At 42.8% G+C, this 14,474-nt stretch overlaps 1 protein-coding gene across 1 annotated transcript; it reads right to left on the reverse strand.

Annotated features, from left to right (window-relative positions):
- Positions 1 to 1,167: 1,167 nt before the first annotated feature.
- LOC142766007 (uncharacterized) lies at positions 1,168 to 1,527 on the reverse strand. The gene has a single exon (XM_075867819.1). It carries the CDS (start codon positions 1,525 to 1,527, stop codon positions 1,168 to 1,170), a length of 360 nt encoding a protein of 119 aa, XP_075723934.1.
- Positions 1,528 to 14,474: the final 12,947 nt, after the last annotated feature.

The following is a 14,474-nucleotide window of genomic DNA, read 5'->3' on the forward strand; positions in this document are numbered from 1 at the left end:
AAACATGTCGTTTTTCAATAATATTTAGAAATACCTAGGTTGCCCAGAGCTTGATAAAATTATATAAGCTATTTCTTCATTACTTCTAGCTGTGCTAAGCAAAAAGAATTTCTGATATATAGCTTGCGCCACTGTTAGCATGATCGCGAATTCCCGAAAACCCACTTTTAAAAAAATGGCCGTTGTACCCGGCGATGCTTCTCAATTTTTCCTTGGTTCAAAAAAAATGTTAGTTGAGAAAAAATTGTAATTTCAAGCTGTTAAATCACACGGGCATGGTATAAAACGTACGAGAAAAATAGGACATATCAAGTATACCACGTTTTTTATCTTCCGCGGAATCGGCCAGCTGGTGATGATGTTAATAATGCCTAGAGTGGAGACCATTAAAACTACGCACTGAAAGGGTTGAGCGGATAGCAAGGACATTGCGTTACAGAATTTATGAATAAAATATTCACTTGTATTATCAAGAAAACTATTCGAACTAACGAACCCATTGCTTTCACTTGAGAATACTCTGAGTGATTGGATATGTATCTGAATGATCTGCTGTGGTGGATAAGTGGCTAAGGTACTCAGCTGCTAACCCGATGATGGCGGTGGTCACATTTCGGGTGAGGTGAAATGGCTAGCGATGGGATTCTTAAACATGGTTCGATTTTCAATCAAAGCAAAAAAACTATTAAATTTGTTTGCATCTTTTGTATTTGGTTCGCGGAAAACAGTTCTCGCTCAAAACTAACGCACAACGAGTTATTCAACGCGTTGAAAATGAGACGGGCGTTTCGATCGTAAAGTTTCTTTTATTTCTTAGATTATAACAACGGAAAGCAACCAGCGCTTGCTACTTGTCGTTGCATCCGTCTAACGAAACGAACGACTTAGCAAATATAAGATCACTCAGCGCGTTTTGCTTGCTGTTGCTTCCATTTACTGAAACAAAAAAAATATCCTACTGAAAACGAAGTCCAACGCCGTAGTAGCTGAGAGAAAGAGACTTAAAAAATCAAACTATTTCCCACAGAAACGGCAAATTGCAGACAGATAAGCCACACGTGCTGTGCCGCCCTGTGCTGGGAGAAGGCGACTATTATGGTGATTGGCTCTTCCATGAAGACTTGCTTGTACACTGACGCCATTTACACGGCTACGTTGGCGATCGATTCAAGTGTGTTCAAATAGTCCCTTTTGCGCACGGTGCCCAACCCTTCGGAACACATATTCGATGTTTTGCGTCATGTATCTGGACAGGAAAAGCTGGGCAACCGCCTTCTCTAGCATCCTGGCAAAGTCGACTAGCCTGGACTTGTTGTCCAGCTTGGTACTGCGTAGCATTCCTTTTGTCCAGCTGAACATGGCGGCCATCGAGTTCATGGACATCTCCAGACTAGTCATGTAGCAGCGGAAGTGCTTCGTAATGGTGCGTTCGGCGACGTTTGCAAACATGGTTGGATCGTCGGGGAAGAGGCCGCTGATCATCAGGTCGAACAAGCTGAAACCCTGAGCCACGAACCATGAATGCATTTCGCTGTAGTACGTCTTGCAGACCAACACGAAGCCGTGTTGCGTGTGCAATGACCTGGGTAGCAGGATAAGTTGTTAGTAAGTCCTATAGAGAACTTAAGATATTCACACTTCACAACTTATTGCATACACGTCTGCGTGAAGCAACAGGAGTTGACAAAGCCCAGGCTTTTTTTTACTAGACACCACCCAATGAGACTAACAGACAATGAAGCATTAACGTGAAGAAATTGAAGTGGATGAACGGACAAGTTGCTGACGGTAGGAACCAAACCTAAAACATTCGGATAACGTCTCCGTTATTCTAAAAATTTAGCTAAAGCGTCGGGCGTGTTCCTGTCCTGCCAGCCACCTTTCAAAAATATGGGATCTCGAGTATCAGGCCAGCACAGCTCTTTGAAGAGAGCAAGCTTGTGCCACTTGTATGCAACAAAAACCCAGCACCAGATGACCAACAGTGGACAAGAGGTGGAATCTCGTTGGCCAAATTGCGCTAAAAACGTGTGATCGATGTAAAAACATCGATACCGTTTACTTGACTACCCTGCCAGCACGCACTATAGCGAAGCGATTAATGAGCTTGTGCTGAAAAAATTCGGCAGATCCCACGTGCCTGAGAATCGACGTTATGGGAAGCATGCAAAGGAAAGGTGACCGTGTTGCAATTTTTTATTGAGCAACACGTCATGAAATGTCGTTAAATATATGTACAAATGTTTCACGCACAGACATATGTTGAAGAGTTGCAGATGTTTATATAACCAATTGTTTGCACTTGCGCAACAATGTTATATGTAACATGCGTATTAGCAATACCAGAAGCTGGTATGAAGCGCTGATGCTCGCGAGGACTCTGGCCCTGGACATTGCTACATAAACAAGCTTCAGGGCATGGCAACTAATAACGATTGGCATCAACCCGACGCGACGGCTGTATCAAAAGAGTACACATGTAATGTTTATAAAATAGGCACTACTACAACCACTATGGACGTTTCACGAAGATTAGCATCTATTTGAAAAGTAGTTCCGAGACCTGGCGTAGCTGTGTACTAAAATGCTCAATGCCACGCAGAATGCTTAGGTTCGATTCCAGCTGCGACCCTGACAATTATTCTATGCATTCGTCATGTCGACGCTACTGATGTCGGGTATTACCGCTCGTGCTTTGAAATTTCCCATGTGTGTTGTCGTCGTTCCTGGGTGGATACTAAGTGTCAATCACCTGTGGCACATACCCACATACCAGCGGCACATACCCGGCCATGAGTATGTGCCACGGTCAGGCGGTATGTGTTGACGACGTACGCACGTGATGGGATTGTGACCAGCGCGTCATATTCGCCAAACCACCTTAACCTCCCAAACCCATTTTGCTTCACGCCAAGTTGAGGGGGTGACCACGAGAGCACCCAAACGTAAGTGGCTGGATAGATAGATAGATAGATAGATAGATAGATAGATAGATAGATAGATATATATATATATAGATAGATAGATAGATAGATAGATAGATAGATAGATAGATAGATAGATAGATAGATAGATAGAAAGATAGATAGATAGATAGATAGATAGATAGATAGATAGATAGATAGATAGATAGATAGATAGATAGATAGATAGATAGATAGATAGATAGATAGATAGATAGATAGATAGATAGATAGATAGATAGATAGATAGATAGATAGATACGCTCAAAGTCACCGAAGTTCACTAAGAAATGCTTCGCATTTGAAAGTAGTGTTGTATACATTACTGAAAAAACAGAACCAGACAGGTTACTTGCTACGCTAACAATAAACATTCGCGTTACCATCCTACGTTGCCTGCAGGAAAGACAACGGGTTACCGTTACCAAAACAAAAATAACGTACGTCTTCTTCGATTATACTCCTTGATTGATATGGGGGGGGGGGGGGGTTAACGTCCCGAAATGATTATGAGAGACGCCGTAGTGGAGGGCTCCAGAAATTTCGACTACCTGAGCTTCTTAATCGATTAAAATTCAAGATCAGAAGTTTGAAATAATGCGCCCCACTGCGGGAGCTAGAATATTGTTTTAATCAACCTCGTATTTTTATTTGGCAAATCATAAAGCATTCGTTAAACATGGTTCTAGTACCATAAATAATCTTGCTAAGATGAATGTAAACCCCAGTCTTTGTCTCACTAGGCATGAAGAATTGCCTGTGGATTTTACCTATTCCTAAAAGTGTATAGGATGAACCTTGTCTTACAGGCTATTTTACGTATTGACCATCTTAAACCATGAAGACTTTCATACTTCGTACTTTCTTCTGCCATTGAGAGCTTCCAATGAATATATTTATATATTTCAAGAAACTTCGCTAGAATTGGCTGTCTTGCGAATTTTTTATAATTCTTATACTGCATGGTATCTTTTACTGTGATGTCTCTGTGTGCCAGTGTATAGTTTTGGTCGTGATAATTTGTGACACTTTATTATAATATTATGTTTCATAATTCCTTAAGATTGATGCCCAACTAGAGCGCTGTAGATATATGTAACTTTAAGTAATGAAAATTGTCACATTAGATGCTTCGCCCAGTTTATTCACTTTCCCAAGTAGTACATCTCCCGGAATTTCGGTCACTCTACTTATTGATTTTTGCTTTTCATGTTCACGCCAAGCCAAGATACATATGTATTCCCTCACTCTCTATTTGTATATTTTTGTTTCATAACTTTTGCATTCGTACTTGGTGTCATTTTATACTTGTAAAGTTAATTTTTTATTCTACATGTATAAATGTCTGTCGTGTATTGCTGCTTTGCTAACTTATGACTGGGTCGGTACTTTGTCAATCCCTCGAGCTTGTAGTCCCGTGCTTCCCGACCTATTGATAGAAACGTAATGAAGTCTGTGACCAAAACAACTATAGCTAATTTAGGTGTATTAAACTAGCAAATTTTGCACAAGTTGCCGGACGTATAACACAGTGGCCTAATGTGCACCGGAAAGTTGCATGTGAAGGCTTATAACATCGTGGCGCGTGTTAAATCCATTTTTCATTGTCACAGAAAGCCGAAATATTATTTAAGCGGCAGCCCTCTCTGAAAATATATGATCACTGACCTCAAAAAAACCTACAGTAATTCTGGCAGCTTGCATCTGCTAGCGGATCATAGTCGCAAGTACTTGCAGTGTAAAATATTTGCAGTGTAAATACTTTTTGCCACTTTAACCTATACAAAGCCCGCAAGAATTGGAACTGTTTATGGAAACGTGAGCCTTGCTTTTCCACGTACTACAAACTATCAGCAGAAGCAAATTTTATTTTGGAAACATAACTGCTAAATAGTGCTACCGTGTTGCAGGAATGACTTGCTGACAACTACAACTCACACAATTTACGCAGCAGCTGTATTTCTACATGTATAACGAGTGCGTCAAATACTAATTGCCGAAGTAACGTGCTATACCAGTCACGGTGTTTTCTATAACGCGTAACCACCAACACTGGAAACAAGGTGGGCGTTCTTGCACTCATCACGATTATTACAAAGTACCAGATTTCTCACAGCGTAGCTTGCCACATATTATAGAGGGCGAGCATCCACCGCTCAGCGGTGTACAATTCATGGGCGACAGACACTGCTAGTGCATCAGATGGAAGTGTTTCCTCATTTTATTCCATCTCATGCAGCAGTTTTTCTACAGACAGAGAGACTCCTCCACTAAATGATCCGCGTTGCCACCCTTGGGTCTCTTCAAGAGGCTGAGCTAAAACATTAAGTTTTGCGGACAAGCATAATGCAGTGACGCTAGATCGACCTTTTAGTCGTTGACACCTTCAGGCAATTCAGAGACAAACAGCGCAATCATCGATTGACGATGTACTTGTAAAGCAGCTACCGCCTGTGAAAAAAAAGCAGCACACCCGAGGAAAATTCTGCGAATTGCACCGCTCACAACCCACGACACTGCCATCAGCGCCCCTAGTGGCATCGGCGCACCGAAGAGCCTTCTCCGGCAAGCGAAAAGCGCCGCGCTCATCACACCTCCCCATTCTAGCCACCCTAGTTCCACGGCAGTGGTCATGCTGCTCTCAGTGGTGCACTCAATACTTTCATGCGTGCAACACCGCCAAATAGCATGAAACGCAATCACCCAGTCATGCGGCATGAAGGAATATGCCTCCACACATTGACAACACTAAGTGAGCAACAATGTATGAATACTTTGAGAAAAAGACGATAAGAGTGGAACGTGTGCCACGAGTGAGTAAGAACACAAATCTCAGCACAGCTAGGCTTACTACAGGGGTGCTTTCTCGTTGAAATGTAAAATTTTATTTAAAAATACTCATTTTCATAGAGACCCCAATGTTATAATGGGCTGGCACGTTCCTAGACATTCGTGTACCTATGTGTGCATACATTTCAAACTATTGTTAGTGAGACGTACGTGTAGAAGAAAACATCACGCGGAGATACAGAGGTTTAGGCACAATCTACAAACCTCATTGTAGTTACTTACGCCCTTTATTCACCTAGTGGCTTGTTTCCTTGCTTGAGCAAATATATAATATTGGTGATCGTGTATTAAGCTGCCATATAGTTTATTACAAACAAGGCTGGTTGTTTACACATATGTTCCCATTTCTCTTGCAGGTGTTTAGTTTCGGTTTGTGTTTTGTGGGGCGTGATGGACGCCAACTAGGTCGGCGCTAAGAACCTTCGCCTCTAAAATCTGGCATTGGGACAGTCGACCGACGAACGCATAGAATAAATATCATGGTTCCAGCAGCAATGCAACCCCACATTATGCGTGGCAATAACGTATTCTACCACACAGCCAGGCTAGGTCTCAGAAGTGGTTTTCAAGTAGACCGTAATGTTCGTGAAACGTCATTTTTGTTGCAGCGCTGGTCATTCCATCTTGTAAACAGTACACAGCATTTCCAGCATTCACATGGTTTACATTCTTCAAGATTTGGCAAGCATGGATGTTAGCGATATTGAAAACTCCCGTCTCCGGTGCGTGCGGGCATAAACTTCATGTTTTCAAACCCAGTACCACTCAGACTATTTTTTACGCAGTTTTTTGCTATGTCTCTTATGACCAATATCATGACGCACAGGGTTTTAAAAAAGTTGACATATAAATGTTGATGCAATAAAAATATTAGTGATGCATACAGAGTAAGGAAGACGTCCATACACAGATCAATTGATACAGCAACACTATTCATTATATAATGTGCCTTCAAGCGACGTGAACTGAGATGTAAAGTGGCGCTAATATAAATTTGATATGTACCCTACTCGCTCCTTCGAGGAAGGCTTGGACAGACGCTTTTGTTATTGTAAATGTAAAGTTCCTGACAGCTCTTTTTTCTGTACATTACTTTCATCCGCCACTCCAGAGAGAGCAAGATGCCCCACTTCAAGGTTACAAATACTCGACTGCTCCCTCGACGACGTTACGTGTTGTGATTGCGATAGCAATTGTATGGGACCATTCAGAGAAGTTCTTGCCACCGCCGTCACCATCAAGTTCCGGGTATGTATATCTAAATCAAAAAGCCTAAACAAACCATATAACAGTTTTCTATGTGCGACACCAGCTTTCGGACTTCTCCCCATTCATCCTGAACCCTGCATGCCACGCTAGACAGCTAGCCAAACGCCAGTCATTCTTTGAATGCTAGCGGCAATCAATTAGCGCTACCGGTACGCAGATTTCGGAAGTGCTTCGACCTGGTCATAAGCAGCAGCAAGGTGGTGCAAAGGTTGCCCTTTAAAGCAACGCTCATTGATTTATTTTCAACAGGTTTTTATACGTGCAATGAAAGTCCATGAAGTGGATGCTGATGATAGAGCAAAACTGGGTCCTAAGGTTCAATACATCTGCATTGAAGTCATCGACTAGAACGAAAAACGGACAAATGAAAGGACGAGCGGACAAACGAGTGGATAGACGGGATAATGGTTTATTTTATGTACGCTGTGTAGACAGCTTTGCACCGAGATGTTTTCCACCTGCGCTTCGACAGTGCACGGTGTCCGGGCGGAATGAACCCGTATGAAGATCGTGAGTTCCCAAGAAGCTTTATTTCTAAATGAGGTCCTTTTCTGTCCTCATTAACGATGTCGAATGCCTGGCCATTTTGCGAACATTGTGTGTGTGCGCGCGCGCGTGCGTGCGTGTGTGCGTCTGTGCGTGCGTGCGTGTGCGTGTGTGTGTGTGTGTGTGCGTGTGTGCGTGTGTGCGTGCGTGTGTGTGTGTGTGTGTGCGTGTGTGCCTGCACGTGTGCGCGTGTGTGTGGTGTGTGGTGTGTAGTGCGTGCGCATGTGTGTGTGTGTGTGTGTGTGTGTGTGTGTGTTCTTTTGACTTGAGCGAAGCTCCGCAGGTATCAAGTTGCTTCCCGTTCATTGTATGATGTTCTTAATTGTTTCTATCACAGTCGTTGCTTTGCCCTATATGAGCTAAACTGACATTTCTGTGGAAGCTCGCATTATTCCGCTGGAAACAAACACCTCATGGAAGAAGCTTGATCCATCACTTCTGTTGAAGTTTAAGGTTTAACGGAGGCCCGCCTGGTTAGAATGATGCATGGTGAAAGTAACAAGCCGAAGGCACTTCTACGACACGCGCAGAAAAGCTGCACACGGCAAGAAGACTATACGCTACCAACGTAAGCTTGATTAAGCATGAATTGTGAACCGGTGGCTCTCCCAAATCCCTCTTGAACGCTGTCGAATGACAAATGGCACATCCGCCCATGCCCTGTGCTGCCTTTGGTGGAAAGTGCACAAGAATACTTTATATCCTTTTATTAGCTAAGCCTTCAGCCACGTTTTACGTTCCTACAAAGACCAAGTGATACATGTTCTAGGCAAGAAACAGTGACAGTGACTCGTCAGTGGGAAGGACAAATTACCCAAAGTTCCCCAGTGTGGTGTACGTTTTACCGCACCAGGATTCTCACAACGTGTATATTGACAGGAATGGTTGCTTTTAAATGCTTCTCAAGCAGCACAACGATTACGAGAAGCAGACAATTGATTATTCCGGTGTCTTCTCTGAGCGTGATTCAGGGAGACACTTGAATGACGGGGGAAAGACAAATATTCTTGCTAGAGAAAAAGATCTCACGATGACTTTTATCTTGGGTTATTCATAATACAGACAACTGCACGCACTTTCAGCAAGAACGATGATTTAGGGTTTGGATTAGGACGGTGTTTGTTAGCTGGCGGATCTATAGCGTTGCGAAACTTGCAGGGAATTACCAATCACCCTGCCCTGTTTCCTTCTTGCTAATTCTAACTAATATCTTGTTATTATTTGCTTCTTTTTTATATAAGCACGAGCATGTCTTAAAACTCGCGCATCGCGCCATGTAACTCTGCATAAGCCAGCGGCCTCTGTGCTGCTCGGCATGCAGTACTGCGCACGAGGAATGATGACAGTCTACATCATCAGTGTATGTGCACTGCCTGCGTGATATATTATGTATAGCTTATATGATGCTATCTGGTCACTCACATGTTCGCATTTTACTCGTGAAGAGGCTCCTTTGTTGAAGCCAAAACGTCGTTCTTTTTTGTGTGCGTGTTTTAAAATTCACTTGGTACGGTGTCGTGCCTACGGTTTTTTCACCTTCACCAATCACTTGTTTTAGCAATCTAATTACATGTGTTGGGTAATAGTGAGCACTCTCGAGTAATTGTGTAATCTACGCCTGTGCTCATGCACACACTAGCCCAATGCGCCATAGGAATACGGGAGGTAGAGATTCGTAGCTTGAGTCGTGAACACGCGCAGATGTTCAACGTCCCGCAGGCTCCTGTTTCGCTCCGCCATGGTACGCCATACTCCCGCCGACATCATTGCCCTTATGCAACACTTACTGCAGGATTTTGATTGGTCTGCGCTATTGCACTCGAAGTAAACGGTGGTGAAACACCGTTGGTCCACGTGAAAGTTGCACTACTTCGAGAACGACACGTAACCAGTTTACACGAAGCGAAAGGCAAAGACCATATCTGCGCCGAAAGTGAGCCCCCAAAGCGAGCGCGTCGGGGACTTTTTGCTGCTATCGCCATGCTTAAACGATCACATGATTGCTCGCCGGCGTGCATTCTAGAAAGCCATGTTTTAGGTGCATCGTCCACGAAATGTCTCTATTGACCCCATTAGGTGTATGGCACATTACTTCTCATCATCACTCACAGACAGGCGACAGCACCACCCCGACCCACTAACAGACAGAACCTTGCGAGAAGGACCGTCTGAGCCATACAAGGCGCGTTTGTAGGATGCCCTTGACCTGTTGCGATACCCTAGTTAGCAGAGCGTCGCGCGCATACCATCGCTGCCCGAGGAGTCGTAGATTTTATTCCCCGTGGGGTTTTTAAAAACAATAGTCTCTCTTGGACCACCTCGACGCGAAATTTCGGTCTATCTGTCTCTCTGGCTGTTTGACCACCGTAACGGTACCCCAAATGGCCAACCCCATCTGCAGCACCCACAGAAATCGCTCAAGTTTAAGCGTTCATACTTGTGCAATTGTCAATTAAAAATCAATTATTGCGCATATGCGAGGCACTATAACAACAAGTCAATATTCTTATGTGTGTTTCCATACTAAGGAAGGCATACATAAACAATTCTAAAGACCGTAGCGTTTATCCCGCTGCGCTGACTATGCAACACCTAGCTCAAAAAGGCAAGTGCTTCCAACGCTTCGCTAAGACGACATAGTGGTGGCACCTGCCCGTCGCGTTGCGTTCTACACCTTATCGCCTCCGAGGGGGGCGGGCACGCCTTCCTTCGTTTTCGAAGATACCTGCCATATAGCGCTCGTGGCTAACGTGCCTCGGTGCGCTCGTTCGCCTTCGCTGCACGGAGAAAGACACTCTAACGCAGCGCCTCTAGAACAGAATTCCGTAATTTTTTAGCGCAGAGCATCAAATAAACGTTTCTTTCACTCTCTGCAGGCCCAAATCTATCGTCTTTCGACGAAAATTGCAGTGAAACGAGCAGACACAGGGCCAATTGTTTTTCTATAGAAAGGTCTCCTTTAGAGTTGATTGCGTTCATTTTATTCTCGACATATCAGTGACTCAAATATGTTAGTTATCTTTGTTGAACCGTGGCAAAGACGTATACTTTCTTTTTAAAAATAAAATATGAAGGAAACACAATGTCGGCTGTACGCGAAGGATCGCTCACATGTTTTCGTCAACAAGGAGCAAGCGTTTCTGTGTAACTCTGCTCCACGAATTCGGATGAGCCAAACACATTGCCGTTCACCGCTAAAGGACTCTTCCCGAAACATAAATGATATATTTTGCACCCTTATCCCTACGACTGCATTATTCACTATAAAGAGGGAAACAGCCCACCCTTAAACCCAATCGTTCTGTCATGTTGACGCATAAGTATCTTTTATTTGAGGCGCCCGATACATTGCTTCATGTGTATGAAATGCACATACAGATAACACTTTGCCAGATGCCTTCGTATATTACTTGCTCCTTCGATACTGTGCAGCAGTGCTGCACCACGAAGAGGCGTACACATATATATCCTCTAAACCACAAAGACGAGATATGTCTGCAGCTATCACAGACAGTGCACTCAACAGCTGCTTAGACTGTGTGGCAACTATTTTAATTAACGTAACCAAACTATCTGAGAGACCCGCGTACAACGCCATTGTATGATTCTCTTTGTGAGAATGAGAATAAATTCATGCGACCCCCCCTCCCCTTGAAAAAAGAAAAAAACAAACAACTCGGGCTCCATGTTTCACGCAAATTATCGGTGGCCACCGTTTCGCTTGTTCATCCAGATATGTACTTCTGGCTCTCTGCGTAGTAGAACTCTCTGAATTTTTTCAAGCGTTGCATCTCCGTACTGGGAGCTGCTCCTGGCTTTGGTGTGAAGCAAAGATTGGTGACGTCCGTCAAGTGCACATTGAAGAGAAACCAAGTGAATTTGTGCTTTCTGTCCTTGCTACTCATAACTAAATGAGCCTGCAAAAGAAGATTAAGAAGAGCTCAATAATTGCTTGAAAAACAAATGACTCGGCAATCAGTCAGACACGATGAGTTCATTACTGCCGATCATTGCAATTCAGAAATATGGACACTTACAATGATATAGAGTAGATGTCTTAATCTCTGAATAACCTAGCTAGTTCCATCACACCCAACATCATCTCTTTTTGTTCTTAAAGGCACTGATTTTGAGATAAAAAAATGTGCTTCGACAGTGATTCAAAATCATCAACTGGGCGATGTACTTAGACACATTCTCATTCTCCGAGCCCAATGGGGAGAGCCAACTTCATCTTTGTAGGCTTTGTTTTATTATATTGAAGTGCTGTTTAGGACAAAAAAGTGCGTCATGATTATTTACATGGCTGTGAGTGGTAGGGCATACCTTGTACACAAGCAGAATAAATTTGTCCACTGTGCTTTCATCCCTGACCATGAAATAAATCACCTTCTCTATCTTTCATTTGCGTGTGGACATTTATTTCACAAGAGTACCACAGGTACATATTATGGGTTGGAAGTTTATTGTTGTGCCAAACCAGTTCAGTGCGTTTAACTTATCGTGACAATCAACGTGACATCTCACAGCCATAAAAAGGGTATTAGCGGTTTATGGTTGTCTTTCTGATTTTAACTCGTGTATCTCTTGATATAATGGTAACATAAATATCGCGATTACTATTATAAAGGTAATCTCTCGCTTTGTATATATGAACAATACAATTTGTTCCTATCGCTTCCATTTATTCATTCCTACAGTGGCACTAGCGTATATTTTATTATTGGGCTTGAGCGAACAGTCATGCTGAGATATAAAATTTTCGATGAAGGTATTTGCTTAAAATATTTTCTTTCAGTGGTAAATATGAACTGTAGCACTCTTAGAGACGCGTGTATAGCGTAATTTCAGTGCAAATGAAGACCACCAGCTGGTCTAAATTTCACGAGAGCCACACTACGACACACCTCATACTCTAACCACAGTCCTTCCGTGTATAACTCTATATAATATTGTAACAATGTCTGGCACTGGGCATTCGCGTTTCTTTTGTGACATGTAGCAGCTTGAAAACATCCTCTATAGGTTTGTTTTCTGTTGTTAGTTGTCTTTTTGAAATGATTTATGCGAAACGAGCCAACATCTTTAGAGCGAAACGATGATTCTATGCATCGGTGATCAGATGAATTTTTGATACTTTCCAATCTATGCACTTGTCACGCATGGTCAAGGAAATCAAATGTAACTTTAGAAAATACCTTACCTGCAGTCATCTTTATTTATAAAACAGAGAAACCTATGAGGATGCCACCTCAAGCCAAACTAAAGTTACCGAAGCAAGCAGTATTATCGAAATAATAAGAAGTCGTACCTTTTTCTTCATTGTGTCCAGCGAATCAAAGGTAATGAAAAAAGTTCTGTTGATAGCTGTATTAATGCCAGCCATTACCTTCTCATTTTGTAGTTCCGTGGTACTGCCTTCGCATGACTAGAACGGATGAAAAAGACGTGTAAATCAAAAGCTGAGGTGCTCATTTGCGCAGATTATCACAAATAATTTTTGTTAGGGGCACGGTATGCTTCGTATGACTACCTTTATGGCAGTGAACGTAATAGCACGTCAAATCTACCTATTTGTTTATATCTTATATAGTAACTGCTGCTATAAAACAGAAATCAACTTCACGCGAAAAATAAAAGAACATGGTTGTCCCTCAAACAGAAAAGTCGGAAAAGACAAAACAGAAATCAACTCCACGCGAAAAATAAAAGAACATGGTTGTCCCTCAAACGGAAAAGTCGGAAAAGACGAAACGGAACCATGTCGTCCCACTGCTAGTTGGTGCTTTGTTGTTCATTGATATAAGTTAGATTGCACAGTGCCTGTAGTTTTACGGCAGCTATTTCACCGGTTAACGCGGATGTGCCAAGGTTGACGCATTGTGGCGCATCGCCATCCCGATGACTAGTGACCATGCTCATGAATAAACATTTCTGGCAACTGAAGTAGTTAGCATCGTCTGGTAAATTGCGCGCAAAGATGGCATCCATAAGTGCATGATAAACCCGGATTATTCATATAAACTAGCTTAAAACGTCATCATCTGAGAACAAAAATGCCATCAGGTGCCCTCACCTGATTACAAAGGAAGCTATGCCTGTGCCTATGTGTACCACAAAGTGATTCACCAACACGAAAGACAGAGTTCCTAGATTGAACCCTGAACGTAGTTAGGCGTTCCAATTTTTTCTTACATGGTTCTCATTCCGCTGATGCATGTATTGCATGATATTCGCCTGTAGACGTTGTAGCCTTTATGTGGCGCCTAAACAGTTTTGTCAGTCGCTGCTGCTGCACTGGCAGTGTAAGACCCTGCGAAGCTGCTGCATGTCGAAGTTGCACTACCAAAACGTCGAGGTGTCACGCGCTGAAACGGCGCAAAAATTCTAGCACGTAACTGCTCATTAGCGAAATGAATCACCACGCTTTCATGCTGATAAACAGTTTCATGCTGAAAACAAAAAACGTAGTTGCATCATCAATGCTTGAACAATATTTCCATTGGTGCATTTTTTTGTCACATGCATTGTTATCTATATTTATGCGAAAAAAACGAAAGGCCCCATAAATACTGCTGCAACAGATATTGCATGCTTCATGAACAATGCGATAACAATGCCTGACTCGTCACACTTACACAAATATCCTAACGGCCTCCTGAATAACCCTTCCAATTCACTAAGCAGGTCGTCACGCTCGCAACAAACCCCGTCTTTACGTCTGTCTAGACCATTCAGTTTCCTGCAATACTCACTGGAACTCTGGCACTATAATCGTTCGGCCACCATGAACGAAAGGTGGTGCAAGGATTTGTCTAAATGCAGTGTTCTTGTTTTGTAACACAC

The sequence above is a fragment of the Rhipicephalus microplus genome, chromosome 6, assembly GCF_043290135.1.
Source record: "Rhipicephalus microplus isolate Deutch F79 chromosome 6, USDA_Rmic, whole genome shotgun sequence".
Taxonomy (NCBI): domain Eukaryota; kingdom Metazoa; phylum Arthropoda; class Arachnida; order Ixodida; family Ixodidae; genus Rhipicephalus; species Rhipicephalus microplus.

Bases quoted from the DNA above. Each gene is read 5' to 3' on its own strand.
- LOC142766007 (XM_075867819.1), bottom strand. From the start codon at position 1,527: ATGCATTCATGGTTCGTGGCTCAGGGTTTCAGCTTGTTCGACCTGATG.